General features: G+C 45.5%; 1 gene segment (V, D, J or C); it reads left to right on the top strand.

Moving 5' to 3' along the window:
* LOC116270763 overlaps positions 1-5,030 on the top strand; it is a 77,938-nt gene extending 72,908 nt beyond the window's left edge. The window contains 2 exon segments of the V gene segment in view: positions 2,090-4,080; positions 4,199-5,022. Of these exon segments, the coding sequence occupies positions 4,035-4,080; positions 4,199-4,542 (390 nt within the window).
* Positions 5,031-16,177: the final 11,147 nt, after the last annotated feature.

Here is a 16,177-nt window from a genome sequence, read left to right as displayed (position 1 = left end):
AGCCTGCACAATGGGGGTTATGCTAGCATCTCCCTCCTAGGGAACTCATGAGGTGTGTTTGAGATAGATCTTATAAAACTCATGGTGTGGTGTTTCCTGTAGATATTGCACACACTTACAGGTGGAGGAAATTCATAAAGGAGTGAGAAGTAGCATGGAAGAGAACTCCAGTGGGCCTGGGGTTCACGGTGTGATCTCAGGAGAAGACACTTTTGCTCTGGGCCTCCTCTTTCATGCTGCACCAGTTGAGGTTGAGATTAAATGAAATTCAGACATCCTCCTCCTCTGACATTGCACCTTCCAGTGCCTTCCCATTTTATTTAGACCCAGACCCTGTGCCTCATCTCAGCCTAGGGTGGGCAGCATCCACAAAGACAGCACTGAGGGCTTAGTGACTCCCTTCTGAATGATGGAGTATGACACAGGTGATGGAATCGCACTTCTGGGCTAGTTCAGGATGTTACAACAAAGAGCCATAGCCTGGGGAGCTGATCAAAAACAGAATTATGTTTCTCCCAGTTCTGGAGGCTGGAAGTTGGATATCAGGGTACCAGCCTGGTCAGGCTTTAGTGAAGTCTCCCGTCCCATTCACTGAGCTTTTACAGTGCTGTCCTTTCCTTGGAGGACGGCTCAACTTTAGGAGCCTGGGTAGACTTCCATTCAAAGCCCAGCTCCCACTTGTAGCTTGGTGATCTTTGATGGGGTGGAAGACAGGCATCTTCTTCCTCAAGACAACAGAGATATTGCCTATGGCTGAGGGGTCCTGGAGGTGATCCGGGTGCAGCGACATATTTGAATGTAGGAAATTCTCTCCCATTGAGACCTGTAGAGATTAAAAGAGCCTTAGGAACTTTCACTGTTACTGCTGGAGTCTTGGGGTGCAGATCTCTTGAGCACCTGCACCATGACCTGGCCCCTCTGCTTTTTGTCCTCTTCCCTCCCTGCCCGGGTGAGGCCCGTCCTGCTCTGGGGAGAAATTTCTATGCGGTCTTCAGCCCACCTCTGCTCCACTCCCTTCCCCATAGGGCTCATTGTTGTCTCTGTCTCCACCCTCCTGGGTCTGTGATCCACATGGGGCTGACAGCTTCATGACTTCACTGACCAAGTCTCCAGGAATGACAGTGACAATCACCTGCCCTGGAAACAGCCGTCATACTGTCAATCAAGGCACAGCTTGGATTCAGGAGCACCTGGGACATGTCCCCAAACCTCAGACCCAGAGCGGTAACAACTATCCCTCAGGGACCTCAGGGAAGTTCCCCAGCCCCATCTGAGGCAATTTGGCCTCCCTGGCCATCTCTGGGCTCCAGGCTGGGGAGTGATTTTCACTATTTAGCACAGGCTGATTTTCACTATTCACTGCAGGCTGATTTTCACTATTCAGCACAGGATGGCAGTCTTGCTGATTGTTCTCTGATTATTTGGATGCTCTGTGACTCCTTCTGTGCATCTCTGGGATCATCATTCAGACTCACCTGCAACCTGAGCAGTAACACCAATGTTGTTTGCTACGACATTTACTGGAAACACGACAAGACAGGGAGCCTTGCCTCCCTGGTCTCTACCAAGATTCTGTTGAGATTGAAGCAGAACCAGGGCTCAGGGTCCCCAGCCTCTTCTCTGTGTGAGTGGATGCCGCCGCCAGTGCTGAGGCTTTGCACACCATTGGGCTCAAGCTTGAGGATGAGGCTACTAATGGCACAGTAGTGCCTCTCACAGTGTCGTGGATGAGACGTTCTTTCTAAAATAGAAGTCCTTTTTTTGTTTGGCCCCTTTGATAAGTAGATTCTATAATTAATCAGAAATTTCTTTTATGGAGGGTAGAGACGCTGGTGAAAGAGAAACGGGGAAGGACTTGGCACGGGGGCTGGGTGGGCTTCAGACCCGGCTCTGACCCCCATGAAAGGAGAGAGGGAAGAGGGATCACTAGGAACTGCCCCAGTCCACAGGCAAGTCAGATGTCAGATAAAGCCTCAGCCGACGGACTGGGCTCTTTCCCAGGGGTGCTCACTAGAAGTGCCCTGCTTCCTGCAGGAAGACCTGGCTGGAGGGACCCCTGGGCTCCTCACTGCCTGGAGCCAGCCCAGGGGCAGGGGACATGTTAGTCACCTGTGGTCCTCCTGTAGGTTCTCCTGAAGAGGCATCTGAGGGGGATGCTTCCACGGCCACCAGCAGCACTGCTGCTGCACCTCCCTCTGGACACGGGCAGTGCCCTCCTCCCCCGGCCTGTGCATCCACCTGAGGTCCGTATGAAGTCAAAGCTCAGGCGTCTCAGAGCTTTCCCCCCCGCAGGCCCTGCAGCCACTGAGACCCTTATATGCCCTGAGCTGCATGCTAGGGAGAGAGGGGTCTGTGGGAGACCTTGGCCCTTAGCTGTCGACTCCTCTGGGGAACACCATGAAATCCTCAGACTGGGGATGTTCTCTGGAGCCGTCTTTATCCTCCTCTTCTGCCCCGCATCTCCTACTCCATGACCTGGGTCCTGTCCCTAAACCCCTGTTACATCCCCAGTGTCTGATCCATGCCAGCCCTTCTTTAAATATGTGTTGAACCCATTTCCCATTTGCCCAAGAAATGAGTGCTGGCAACTAGCTGCACTTTTTTATTTTTCTAAATGGGAAATGGGTCAATAAATGAATGAGTGAATGAATAAATAACAACGCAACCTGAGTCTCCTGTCACACGGTTATTTTAAGACCTGCATTTGTTTTTATAAAGGAGGAAAATGAGTCCCTGCAGCTGTGATTGCCTCTGAATTAACTTGTTTCCACACTGTCATGCCATGGTCACAGTGGGACAAACGTACACCAAGCTCACCACAGCCTTTCAGCCCTGCCTTTCCGCCTGCACTGCCTGTGGCCGTCATGGCATCAGGGCTTCTCTCATGGTGGGCCTCTACCCACCACACACACTGGGCCATCTCCTCCTCTCCGACAGCCTGGGGTTCAGTGATCCCTGTCCCTGTGTCCCACCTCAGAGCACCTGCCTCTCCACCCTTTCCCTAATTTCTCTGCCACTGTTTCTCCAGCCTCCCAGGAATGTCTTCTGCCCAATTTCCTGTCCCAGGTTCTAGAACTTGTCCTGGAACTTCCCCAGAGCTGAGTCTCTAATAGGAGAGCTGATGACAGGTACAGCCGCGGTCAAGCCTCTAGCCAGCAGATGGAGGAGAATCAGCCCGAGGGCCCCGCAGTATCCTCCCTGCTGCACACCTGGGCTCATATCCCCCTCCACACCTGCAGCCCCCACCTCGGAGTCTGCCTCAGCGTCTCCTCCCAGCACCTTCCTCAGGAAGGGCCTGAGATCTTGCATGGCGTGTTTCCCCTCAGTGAACTCCTAGTCACAGCAGCATCTTGAGCAAGAGCCTCCTGGTGAAGCGATCGTCTTGGTGCTCCACCCTGGCATTGTGTCCTCAGCTCCAGGGCAGATCACACACTTTCCTGGACCAAAATTACATGCAGGCCACCCCTGCTGGCCCCCTGCCCCACAGAGGGAGGCCCGGGGTCAGGGATGGCACCAGGACCACAGCTCCGTTGTTCCCTGAAGGAATTCTTTCGGCATATTTGAAAGACAAGAGTTAAGGAAACAAAGCAGAGGGAAGATTCTGATCATTGCAAAAGGAGAAGTTTGCCTGTGGACCAGCAGGGGGCGCGGTGAGACCTTCTCTGTGTGTTTCTGCAGGACAGGTGCTCACAGCTGATAAGCCCTCAACTGACAGAAGCCCAGGGCTGCTCCTTCACTTCCTCCTGGGACTCTGCAGCCTTGTCCCATCTGTGCCTGGCAGAGTCCTCTACACACGACCTGTGTGTGGTCCCAGCAGCTGCTGCTTTCTCTGGTCCTACCCGTGGGGCAAACTCTTGCTTCATGCCAGCGTCCCTGTCCAAGGGCCTGGTCCCTGTGAGTGCACCTGGGGGCAGGCAATGGGGGACTCATTTGCATGGTCAGCCCCTCCCCTGTGAGCCCAGTGACACTGCGATAAGAGCGGCCTGGGGCAGCCCAACCCTGGGTCTGTGGCCTCAGAGGTAGCCGTGTCCACCATGGCCCTGACTCCTCTCCTCCTCCTGCTCCTCTCTCACTGCACAGGTAGGGACAGGGCTTAGAGCTGAGGGTGGCTCCCAGCCTGATCTGTCCCCCATGGCTCAGATCCCTCAGCAGCTGTGCCCTGACCCTGCTTCTCACCGTTCTGTGTCTGTGTCTGCAGGTTCCCTCTCCCAGCCTGTGCTGACTCAGCCGCCCTCCCTGTCTGCATCCCCGGGAGCAACGGCCAGACTCCCCTGCACCCTGAGCAGTGGCCTCAGTGTTGGTAGTAAAAACATGTTCTGGTACCAGCAGAAGCCAGGGAGCGCTCCCAGGTTATTCCTGTACTACTACTCCGACTCAGACAAGCAGCTGGGACCTGGGGTCCCCAATCGAGTCTCTGGCTCCAAGGAGACCTCAAGTAACACAGCGTTTTTGCTCATCTCTGGGCTCCAGCCTGAGGACGAGGCCGATTATTACTGTGAGGTGTATGACAGTAGTGCTAATCACAGTGAGAGAGACAGATGAGGAAGTGGGACAAAAACCAAGGTTTTAAGCTTCTCATGTTTACTGAACTGGTTAAGAACTTCGGTGGTTAATAAAATCACATTAATACTGGATTGTTGTTAAAAATGGTGCCACGTTATAACTGTCTCCTATTTTTCACATAATACCCATAGTGACTTAGCTAAAATCAAAACACAAAAACTTATACCAGTACTAAGAAATACTAACATTACTAACCAATTTCCACTAGTAAAAGAGTTGTGAAACAGGTGAAATACATCCAGATGGCATAATACATAATGCCACTATATATGAGAGTTTTATAAAATTATGTATCATGTATATGTATAATATATGAAATAAAATGTCAGCAGATGTTCTCCCACCAGTAGCCAGCAATCCTGCCCCACCTCTAGAATAAATGGTTACCATGGATTGAATACGCAAACAGCCCTGGCAGCTCTGCAAGATGACTCTCACTGTTTGTTATTGTTTTATTTGTTTTTCTTTCCTTTTTTTTTTTTTTGAGATGGAGTCTCGCTGTCACTGAGGCTGGAGTGCAGTGGTGTGATCTTGACTCACTGCAACCTCCATCTCCCTGGTTTGAGCGATTCTCCTGCGTCAGCCTCCTGAGAAGCTGGGATTACAGGCACACACCACCACGCCCGGCAAATGTTTTTTGGATTTTTTAGTAGAGACAGGGTTTCACCTTGTTGGTCAGCCTGGTCTCCAACTCCTGACCTCATGATGCGCCGTCCTCAGCCTCCCAAAGTGCTGGGATTACAGGCATGAGCCACCGCACCCGGCAATTCCTAATAGCTTTTCCGTGAGTGTAATGCCGCAATCATCTTTTAAAATGTTCTCAGAACTAAAGGTTGCTGGGCACCTAAATGATGTTTCATGACAGTTTTGGGTGATTTTGCTGCATCTATAATTTTCTGTATAAGTGAGAACTGCTTAATTTGAAAGCTAATTTCTCACAATGTAAATCTCTTCATTCCTGGTAGTCTACTTTCTACAAAAGTGTATTTTTACACAACATTGAAAAATGGTGTACCTTCATCTATGACAGTACATTAATTTTGACAAGCAGCTTTCAGGCATAAATTGAGAAGTGTTTTATATAAAATGTATTATTTTGAACAGAGTTTGTGATGTGGTGGTTATGTTGTTGAAATTTGCATTTTACAATTCTTTTTTTTTTTTTTTTTTTTTTTTTTTTTTTGAGGCAGTGCCCATCTATGCGCCCAGGCTGGAGGTGCAGTGGCGGATCTCAGCTCACTGCAAGCTCCGCCTCCCGGGTTCCTGCCATTCTCCTGCCTCAGCCTCCCGAGGTAGCTGGGACTACCGAAACCCACGCCACCTTGCCCGGCTAGTTTTTGTATTTTTTTTAGTAGAGACGGGGTTTCACCGTGTCAGCCAGGATGGTCTCGATCTCCTGACCTCGTGATCCGCCCGTCTCGGCCTCCCAAAGTGCTGGGATTACAGGCTTGAGCCACCGCGCCCGGCGCATTTTACAATTCTTAGAAACTTATATTGATGAGTTCCTGTTACCAAATGATTGGCCCATTACATTTTGATAAAAATAGATTTGTTGTTTTGAAATCATTATTTGTCTAGAAATGGTCAGTCTTTTAGAGAGAAATACTTAACAGAGGATTGTGGGTACTATCCCACAATCCTCTGTTAAGTATTTCTTCTTCTTTAAGGGATAGTACCAGGTCTTACTTGAATGAAAGTCTGAGGCTTGCTGATGCAGAGTGACTATTCTGTACTCGACTGATGTTTAGAGTAGAATGTCGGGTGCTCTCAATTGTTTTTATTTACGTTTGTGATTTTGTTATAAGGTAATCACATGGTATAAGACTCTGTGACAAGATCAACCTACTGCAATAGAGCATGTTAGATTCCCCTAAGAGATTAAAAAGCTGATGGCATAAATGCCTGGAGCCAACCTCGGCAGTTACTTCATAGCAGAAGATACTGTCTTAATGCTCCTTTTAATTTCTTTTAAAGGGCAACATAGGATCATCCTTTATTAATGTATAAATGTCTGCAAAGATTGTGTGGTTTTTTTGAGTTAATGTTTCCCACCTAAAATCTATCATACTACCACTTTGCCTAATTGTAGTCATATTTATTAAGTAATGCAGTTTGTACTTTTGTAACATTTTGTGAGTTTTGTACGACATTGTATTTGTATAACAGAGCAGTTCCCAGCTTATTGAATGAGTAAATAAAATGTAAAATCATACTTTACAAAAAGATCTGTGTGGCTGATGGAATTCGGACACTCCCCTCCAAATGGAATGTGATGTGTTTCTTTAAAGTCAAGGTAGAGGAGTTTTCATGCCCCTATTGAGGTTTTCATGCCCCTATTGAGACGTTTTCAAAACATGCTCTTAATTTAATATTTAAATATACTAGAGTCTTAGAATGTGAGAACAGTAAAATTGGTTTAATTTTGTGATAACATTAAATCTACTGGAAGGGTATTCTCCTTTGAAAAGATTCTCAGCTCAGTGATCGTAGAACCCGTACTTGCGTTTCATTCAATGAGGAAAGACATTGAAATGCCATGCTAATATCCTCAGTTGGGTGGTTTCTCCCTTCCCTAATCAGCCTATGAATGTGTCGATGCAGTACTCCACAGTTGAGGCTTAGGTACTTACTGAAAGGATGCTGACTGAGCATTCCTTTTTAATAATTGCTATTTCAAAATCACATTTTGGCCGTGAGACAGGTTGCCACTCACTTTATGCTCTGCCTAGGCAGGAATGGGTCCTGGTAGACACATGAGCATCTTTGTTTTGTTTCTCTCTCTCTCTCTCACATACACACACACACACACACACACACACACACACACACACACACACCCCTCTCTTCTCTCTGGGTACACATTATTCTGGACATCTTCAGTTTCCAGGATTCTCTGCATCTCCAGCTAGAAGTCAGGGCTTAGCCTGTGGTGATCCAGCCATCCTCAGGGTTGAATCTCCACGAGGTCACAGGCATGGAGGGTTAGGGGTCCCGCTATCAGGTCCGGCCAGGAAATCCTCTAAACCTCTGTTTTTGGAAAAGTTGAATGCTGGGGAATCACAAGTCAGGTCCCTGCTTCCAGTCCGCAGTTCAGCCTCCCTGACTTTCTCTGGGTTCCAGTCAGTGCATGAAGATGATGGTGACATTTATTCAGGGACAGTACAGCAGCCTCAGTGCTGCTCACACAGTGCTCAAGGCCATGCGGATGGAAGACCTGACCTTACATGTGCTGTCAGGGCTGGGACTGTCCCTTACCTAGTCACCTCGTGTGGTCCCTCTAGCCAGGCTGAAATTCTGCTGAGAAATCTCCTGCCCCAACTCAGGGCACATGGCCTGTCACATCAGGTACCTGGTCCCCTCTTCCCTCCACCTTGCACATCTCAGACATGGGGTCCATTGACAAAAATTTCTAGTGCAGTTGGCCTCCAGGTAAAAGAAGATCATTCTTATAGTCATGGGGTAGGTGAAGGAACAGTATCTCTGTCCTGCACAGGCTGAACCCAGGAGCAAAGGCTGCAACTGTGCCCAGACCACACAGGTATCGCCCTAATGACTCAGTCCTGGAATCTCTGTCATCCCCTCAGGCTGATGTGTACAGTTATTTTCTGCTCAACAGTCCATAAAACATCTTCTTTCTTCTAGTCACCCTGGTTCCACTCTACAATGGCCTCTCCCATATGGATTTTACAGTAAGATGACTCTGAAGTTCATAGACGGAGTTTCTCCTGGGGTTCCACAGGGCAGCAAATTAGAGCTTTCCTCTCTGCAGGACCAGATCTATGACAGGGTGATCATGACTCTAAAACATAGAAATCATTTTGGAAATATACCACAGATAATACGCAACCAAAGAAGAAAAAACAATAGTTTCCCAATACTTTCCCATCTTAATAAATATATTTTCCACCAATATTCTCTTTTCAAGGGTAATAACTATTTGAAAATTAAGTGGCTAATTCCAATTTTACCTTCAGGATAAAGTTATTGTATTTCAGATCAAACTTATTGAGGTGGAAGTTATATAAATAATATACATCGATGTTAAGTTCACAGATTAGTAGGTAGTGCCTAACATATATATATAATATATATATAAGCATGATTTTTGTTTATATACCTGTGTGTTTATACACATTCATATATACAAATATCTATCTGTCATCTATCTATCTATCTATCTATCTAGCTAGCTAGCTAGCTAGCTAGCTAGCTAGCTATCTACCTACCTACCTATCTAAAGATGCAATTCTTTTAACCAACCAAAATGAAGATACGAAACACTTCTATCATTCATAAACACCTCTTGTGCCAATTTTCAACCAACACCTCTTGTGCCAATTTTCAACAAATGTTCCACACACCCAGCCCCAAGGCCGCAGTGATCTGCTTTCTATCATTATAGCTTGGATTTCTGTTGTATAGCATTTTATCTTCTGAGAGACATAAAATACGTATTCTGTCATACCAACCTTGTGATACTGAGCATAGTAGCTTTATAATGTATTCATGTTGTTCTGTATGAGCAATTTGTTCTCTTTGGTATTGTGGTGGTGGAGGACTCCATTGTGTATACATATTCTACTGTTTTTACTTTGTTCGCTTGGGGCATACATTTTGGTTGTTTCCGGTGTGATGTTATGAATAATCCTGCTATGTAATTTCATGTATAAATAACTTTGTGGATACACATTGTTATTTCTAGTGGGTAATTAACGAAGGGTAGAATGCTAGGGCACAGGAAAAAGCATAAGTTATGTTTGTAGTTAATGACCAAACTGTTTTTCAAAGTGTGTGTGTTCCTTCCAGCAATGTGTCAGAGTCCCGCTTGCCTTACATCCTCTTCAATAATTGACAATATCAATCTGTTGACTCTGATTCATTATTGAATTTGCTTAATGGAATATCGATATGACCTGTCAATTTTGTATTTTTTAGACTCATGATATTAAATGTATGTTATGTGCTTACGGGTCATTTACTTGTCTTCTTAGATGAAGTGCCAGTACAAATCCTTCTCTCATTTTCAATTTAATCCTTTGCATTTCAGCTGTGCTGATCACTTCTTTTTTTAAATTTTTTAATTTTTAAAATTATTATTATACTTTAAGTTCTAGGGTACATGTGCACAACGTGCAAGTTTGTTACATATGTATACATGTGCCATGTTGGTGTGCTGCACCCATTAACTTGTCATTTACATTAGGTACATCTCCTAATGCTATCCCTCCCCCATCCCCCCTCCCCGCAATAGGCCCCGGTGTGTGATGTTCCCCTTCCTGTGTCCAAGTGATCTCATTGTTCAATTCCCACCTATGAGTGAGAACATACGGTGTTTGGTTTTCTGTTGTTCTTGCCATAGTTTGCTGAGAATGATAGTTTCCAGCTGAATCCATGTCCCTACAAAGGACACAAACTCATCCTTTTTTATGGCTGCATGGTATTACTTGGTGTATATGTGCCACATTTTCTTTTCTTTTTTTTTTCTTTGAGACAGAGTCTCGCTCTGTCGCCCAGGCTGGAGTGCAGTGGCGCAATCTCGGCTCACTGCAGGCTCCGCCTCCTGGGTTTACGCCATTCTCCTGCCTCAGCCTACCGAGTAGCTGGGACTGAAGGCGCCCGCCACCATGCCCGGCTAATTTTTTTGTATTTTTAGTAGAGACAGGGTTTCACTGTGTTAGCCAGGATGGTCTCGATCTCCTGACCTTGTGATCTGCCTGCCTCAGCCTCCCAAAGTGCTGGGATTACAGGTATGAGCCACAGCGCCTGGCCGTACCACATTTTCTTAATCCAGTCTGTCACTGATGGACATTTGGGTTGATTCCAAGTCTTTGCTATTGTGAATAGTGCTGCATACGTGCAGCACATACGTGTGCATATGTCTTTATAGCAGCATGATTTATAATCCTTTGGGTATATACCCAGTAATGGGATGGCTGGGTCAAATGGTATTTCTAGTTCTAGATCCTTGAGGAATCGCCACACTGTTTTCCACAATGGTTGAATTAGTTTACAGTCCCATTAACAGTGTGAAAGTGTTCCTATTTCTCCACATCCTCTCTAGCACCTGTTGTTTCCTGACTTTTTAATGATTGCCATTCTAACTGGTGTGAGATGGTATCTCATTGTGGTTTTGATTTGCATTTCTCTGATGGCGAGTGATGATGAGCATTTTATGACAAACCTACAGCCAATATCATACTGAATGGGCAAAAACTGGAAGCATTCCCTTTGAAAACTGGCACAAGACAGGGACACCCTCTCTCACCACTCCTATTCAACATAGTGTTGGAAGTTCTGGCTAGGGAAATCAGGCAAGAGAAAGAAATAAAGGGTATTCATTTAGGAAAAGAAGAAGTCAAATTGTCCCTGTTTGCAGATGACATGATTGTATATTTAGAAAACCCCATTGTCTCAGCCCAAATTCTCCTTAAGCTGATAAGCAACTTCAGCAAAGTCTCAGGATACAAAATCAATGTGCAAAAATCACAAGCATTCTTATACACCAATAACAGACAAACAGAGAGCCAAATCATGAATGAACTCCCATTCACAATTGCTTCAAAGAGAATAAAATACCTAGGAATCGAACTTACAAGGGGTGTGAAAGACCTCTTCAAGGAGAACTACAAACCACTGCTCAGTGAAATAAAAGAGGACACAAACAAATGGAAGAACATACCATGCTCATGGATAGGAAGAATCAATATTGTGAAAATGGCCATACTGCCCAAGGTAATTTATAGATTCAATGCCATCCCCATTAAGCTACCAATGAGTTTCTTCACAGAATTGGAAAAAACTGCTTTAAAGTTCATCTGGAACCAAAAAAGAGCCCGCATTGCCAAGACAATCCTAACCCAAAAGAACAAAGCTGGAGGCATCACGCTACCTGACTTCAAACTATACTACAAGGCTACAGTAACCAAAACAGCATGGTACTGGTACCAAAAGAGACATATAGACCAATGGAACAGAACAGAGCCCTCAGAAATAATACCACACGTCTACAGCCATCTGATCTTTGACAAACCTGACGAGAACAAGAAATGGGGAAAGGATTCCCTATTTAATAAATGGTGCTAGGAAAATTGGCTAGCCATAAGTAGAAAGCTGAAACTGGATCCTTTCCTTACTCCTTATACGAAAATTAATTCAAGATGGATTAGAGACTTAAATGTTAGACCTAAAACCATAAAAACCCTAGAAGAAAACCTAGGTAATACCATTCAGGACATAGGCATGGGCAAGCACTTCATGTCTAAAACACCAAAAGCAACGGCAGCAAAAGCCAAAATTGACAAATGGGATCTAATTGAACTAAAGAGCTTCTGCACAGCAAAAGAAACTACCATCAGAGTGAACAGGTAACCTACAGCATGGGAGAAAATTTTTGCAATCTACTCATCTGACAAAGGGCTAATATCCAGAACCTACAAAGAACTCAAACAAATTTACAAGAAAAAAACAACCCCATCAAAAAGTGGGTAAAGGATATACTTCTCAAAAGAAGACATTTATACAGCCAACAGGCACATGAAAAAATGCTCATGATCACTTCTTTTTACTGAGTCTTTTCCGCTAACCTACATTGTGGCCACGCCCAGGGCTCCTCATTGCCATCAGGGAAAGGCCTGCGGAAGCGCAGCTGGCATTGACAATGTCTCTCAGGAACACTAGAGGGCGCTGTAGGCCATACGCTGGAAAAACAAGGATGGCAGCGACATGTGCCTCCTGGTCTTGGGTCCCATGGACACGTGGTCACTGATGTGTAACAACTCAGCAGCTGAGACCTGGCCAGGTGAGTGCCCCTGGGAGAGGAGCTCATTTGTAAAAAAGACCAGCCCCCACTGGGTGCTAGGAGTTATAATGACAGTGTGGGGGCTGACCCTGTGGGTGCCCTCCTAAGGATCACAGCTCTGGGCTGTCTGCAGCATGGCCTGGGCTCCTCTCCTGCTCACACCTCTGGCTCTGTGCACAGGTCAGGGGGACTTTCTGGGCAGAGGATGAGGGAGGGAAGACAACACTCAACCTCTTGCCCCATCTCATCTCCTCACCTTTTGTTCTCTCACTTGTTTCCAGAAGCCACTTTCCAGGCTGTGGTGACTCAAGAGCCTTCACTGTCCACAGCTCCTGGAGGGACAGCCACTCTCCCCTGTGGCTCCAAGTGCTGGGGCCATCACCACCACCAGCCATGCCCACTGGGCTCAACAGAAGCCCAACCACCTACCCCAGGACCTAATAAGTGACACAAGCAACTGGGTCCCAGGGGTCCCCGCCTGATTCTCAGACTCCGTGCTTGGACACTAGGCTGCCCTCACCATCATGGGGCCCAGCCTAAGGATCAGGTTGAGTATTACTGTGCTCTGTGATACAGCGATCATCTCCACAGTGACAGATGCAGATGGGGACCTGAGGCACACACACCCTGGCTCAGCCTCACACTTTGCTTCCAGCATCTCCATGTTTTTTATACAGAGGCTGCATCTGGCTAGTGTGGGCTCAGGACGCTTCTTCTCTATGGCCCCAGAGGATATGGTTAAATCTATTGTTCTAAGCTCCAAAGTATTTTACTTTTAACACAGCATTTTACAATAATAATGTCTTTGTAAGAGACAATATAAAGATCAATTATGAACTGCATATTTATGAATAGGAGTGGCAAAAATACACACACACACACACACACACACACACTCTGAGTCAGACCAACCAGCACTGAATTACCGAGAGAAAAATTTGATATTATAGTGTTACAATACAGAGCTCTGATTCCTTGCATAATGATAAACATAGCAGTGGATTATATAGTGTGAAATTTAGAAGAAACATAATGAAAATAGGGAAGAAACCACTTGTTTGTTTCACTGTATCTTTAGAAAAGTCTCAGACAACATAAAATAAAATCAAAATCCAAAAAATAATGAAGCTAATTTCCAAAATGTAATGCTGAATATTTAGTGAGACCATTTATACTGCAGAAAATTTTGCTGTCTTCTCTGTATCTTACTCCAGTTTACCAAACCTGACTCTCCCTAGTGCTGCAGGAAAACCTCCGAGTCATAGAAGCAGAAAAGCACTGGCCCCACTGCCCTCAGTGTTTGTTGCTTCCAGAGGCTGTAGGACTTTGCAGGGTTTCCTGAGGGCTGGAAAGTGTAGGCTCCAAAGCTGCAGGGGAAATGGATGGCACAGCGCAAGGGTCCGCAGGAGAAAAACTTAAGAGAGACAGGCTTTGTTCCTCTCTAAATCAAGCCTATCACAAAGATTAGGTGACCCGGGCCCCATGTCTCCTCCATTAGATGTTGCCCAGGAAGAGGTCTGGACCTTTCCCAGGTTCTGCTCTAACCCTCTCCTTTTTCTGTCTGTCCCAGGTGCAGGTTGAACCTCCCAGTAAGGAAAAGGCTCTGGGACCATACTGTTTAGCTGACTAGTTTTTGGCAAAGTCACTTACTTTTACTGGGTGTTTGTAAAAAATATAAGCCTCAGACAAGGCTTATAATTTGCATTAACTGAGCAAGTTATGCAAATTATAAATTTATTCATAACTAAAACACAAACGTGTGTATGTGTGTGTATGTATGCACAGTGGTGGACAACAGCTCCTTCTATAAATTCAGTTAATAGGAGAGTGTCTTAGTTCATTTTGTGCTGCTATAACACAGAGTAATTTATATGGAACAGAAATGTGTGGACTCACAGTTCTGGAGGCAGGGAAGTCCACTATCAACGTGCAGGCATCTGGTGAGGGCTTTCTTGCTGTGTCTTCACATGGCAAAAGATGAAACGGTAATTTTGACTGTTTCCACTAACAGGAGCCCTTTTTATAACTACATTAATCCATTCATGAGGGTAGAGTCCTCATGACATACCACTCCTCTGATTAGGCACCACCTTTCAACACCTTTGAAGTGGGGATTAAGTTTTCAGCACAAGAGTATTGGATGGGACAGAAACATTCAAACTCCAGAAAAGTATAATATATACTCTTATAGTAATTCTATTTTACAGGTTGTAATATGGAAGTTAAAAAGCAAGTCAAAAATTAAAATCCCCTCAAGGAAGCCATTTCTGAAAGGCAAGGGAGCGTCTTCTCCATCACATCTTCTCTTGACAGTCAAGTCCATGGACTCCGCACATTCTTCACCTATAACATCCCATCTGGTGTTTCCTAAAATTCAATAGATTCTCTTTCAACTTTCTCTCAAGCTCCTCACACCTCACCTTCTGATTCATCGCACATAACTGCCTCCCTGAAGCCCCAGTAACCTCTCAGATAACACCCATTCAGGCAGCCAGCCCCTTGACCTCACAAGACCGAAGGAATTCTTGTTTTGCCTTTGGCCTGGCAATATTCCACCCTTTCTGGATGTGAATCCCTTGGTTCCTGGCAGCCCAGTTATCCTGAAACTTCTTGTGCACCTCAGTGTTTCACATTTTCTATCTACATTGTGGGGTTTCCTTCATCTTCACCTGAACCCGAGGATCCTTCAGTACACATCGCTTATTCCCTCGGCTACCAACTTTCCCCCTACTTCTTGCTATATGCAGGAACCAGGCTGTCCAGCTCAGCTTGCTGTTTCCTCTTACTACCTCACAGCCAACACAAGGTGTTCAGTAAATATCTGCAAATGCAGACATTGCTTTCCCTGTACTGGCCACAGAGTACTGGGCCCAGGGTGAGGCTGAACTGGGAGAGTCTGCTGTGGACCTGCCCTCGGCCTGAGAGCTGAGTGGGGCACCCACCGGGACGTGCATCTATAACCAAGGAGGGGACATGGGCAGCCTCATCCTGTGTGTGAAAGATGGCTCGGCCAGGGCCAATCCCTGTTCATTTAGATGGGAGGTAAAGAAAACAAAAATTCACTCTGAAAATGTCTCCAATGTCAAAAAGGAAGCAATACAGGCACATTAAAAAAATAGCATCTACTTGATACTAAGTTAAATTTCATGTCTGTTGAGTGCTAGAAACATAGTCAATTAAAAAACTCTCTGTTAAAAAACAAACATGATGAGACAATCTTAAAATAAAGTTAGTTCATGCATTCAAGTCAAATGTGTGAAATATGTTCTTTCAGAGAGTAAAACATTTTATTTAGGTGACTAATTTGTACATAATGCTCACTAATCTATTTTTAAAACTTGATGCATTTAAAATATCACAGTAATGGACACCGCATGAACTACTCATCCATAGAGAGATTAAACTGATGATGTTTCTGTTCTCTAACCACACGGGGTCTCTCTCTCTGTCTGTCTCTCTCTCTTTAACTCTCAATAAATGCCTTACATGTATGTGTGTGTGCGTGTGTGTGCACATATATGTACATACACACCATCTGGTGCATATATTTCTAGAACTTGTTTTTGAAATGGAGACTCACTCTATTGCCCAGGCTGGAGTGCAGTGGCACCATCTTGGCTCATTGCAAGCTCCGCTTCCCAGGTTTACGCCATTCTTCTCCCTCGGCCTCCTGAGTAGCTGGTACTACAGGCGCCCGCCACCACGCCCGGCTAATTTTTTTGTATTTTCAGTAGAGACGGGGTTTCACTGCGTTAGCCAGGATGGTCTCGACCTCCTGACCTCGTGATCTGCCCATCTTGGCCTCCTAAAGTGCTG

The sequence above is a fragment of the Papio anubis genome, chromosome 16 (assembly GCF_008728515.1).
Source record: "Papio anubis isolate 15944 chromosome 16, Panubis1.0, whole genome shotgun sequence".
NCBI lineage: Eukaryota > Metazoa > Chordata > Mammalia > Primates > Cercopithecidae > Papio > Papio anubis.
Note: the sequence above shows the minus strand (reverse complement) of the source record. Positions and strands in the feature narration are given on the sequence as shown.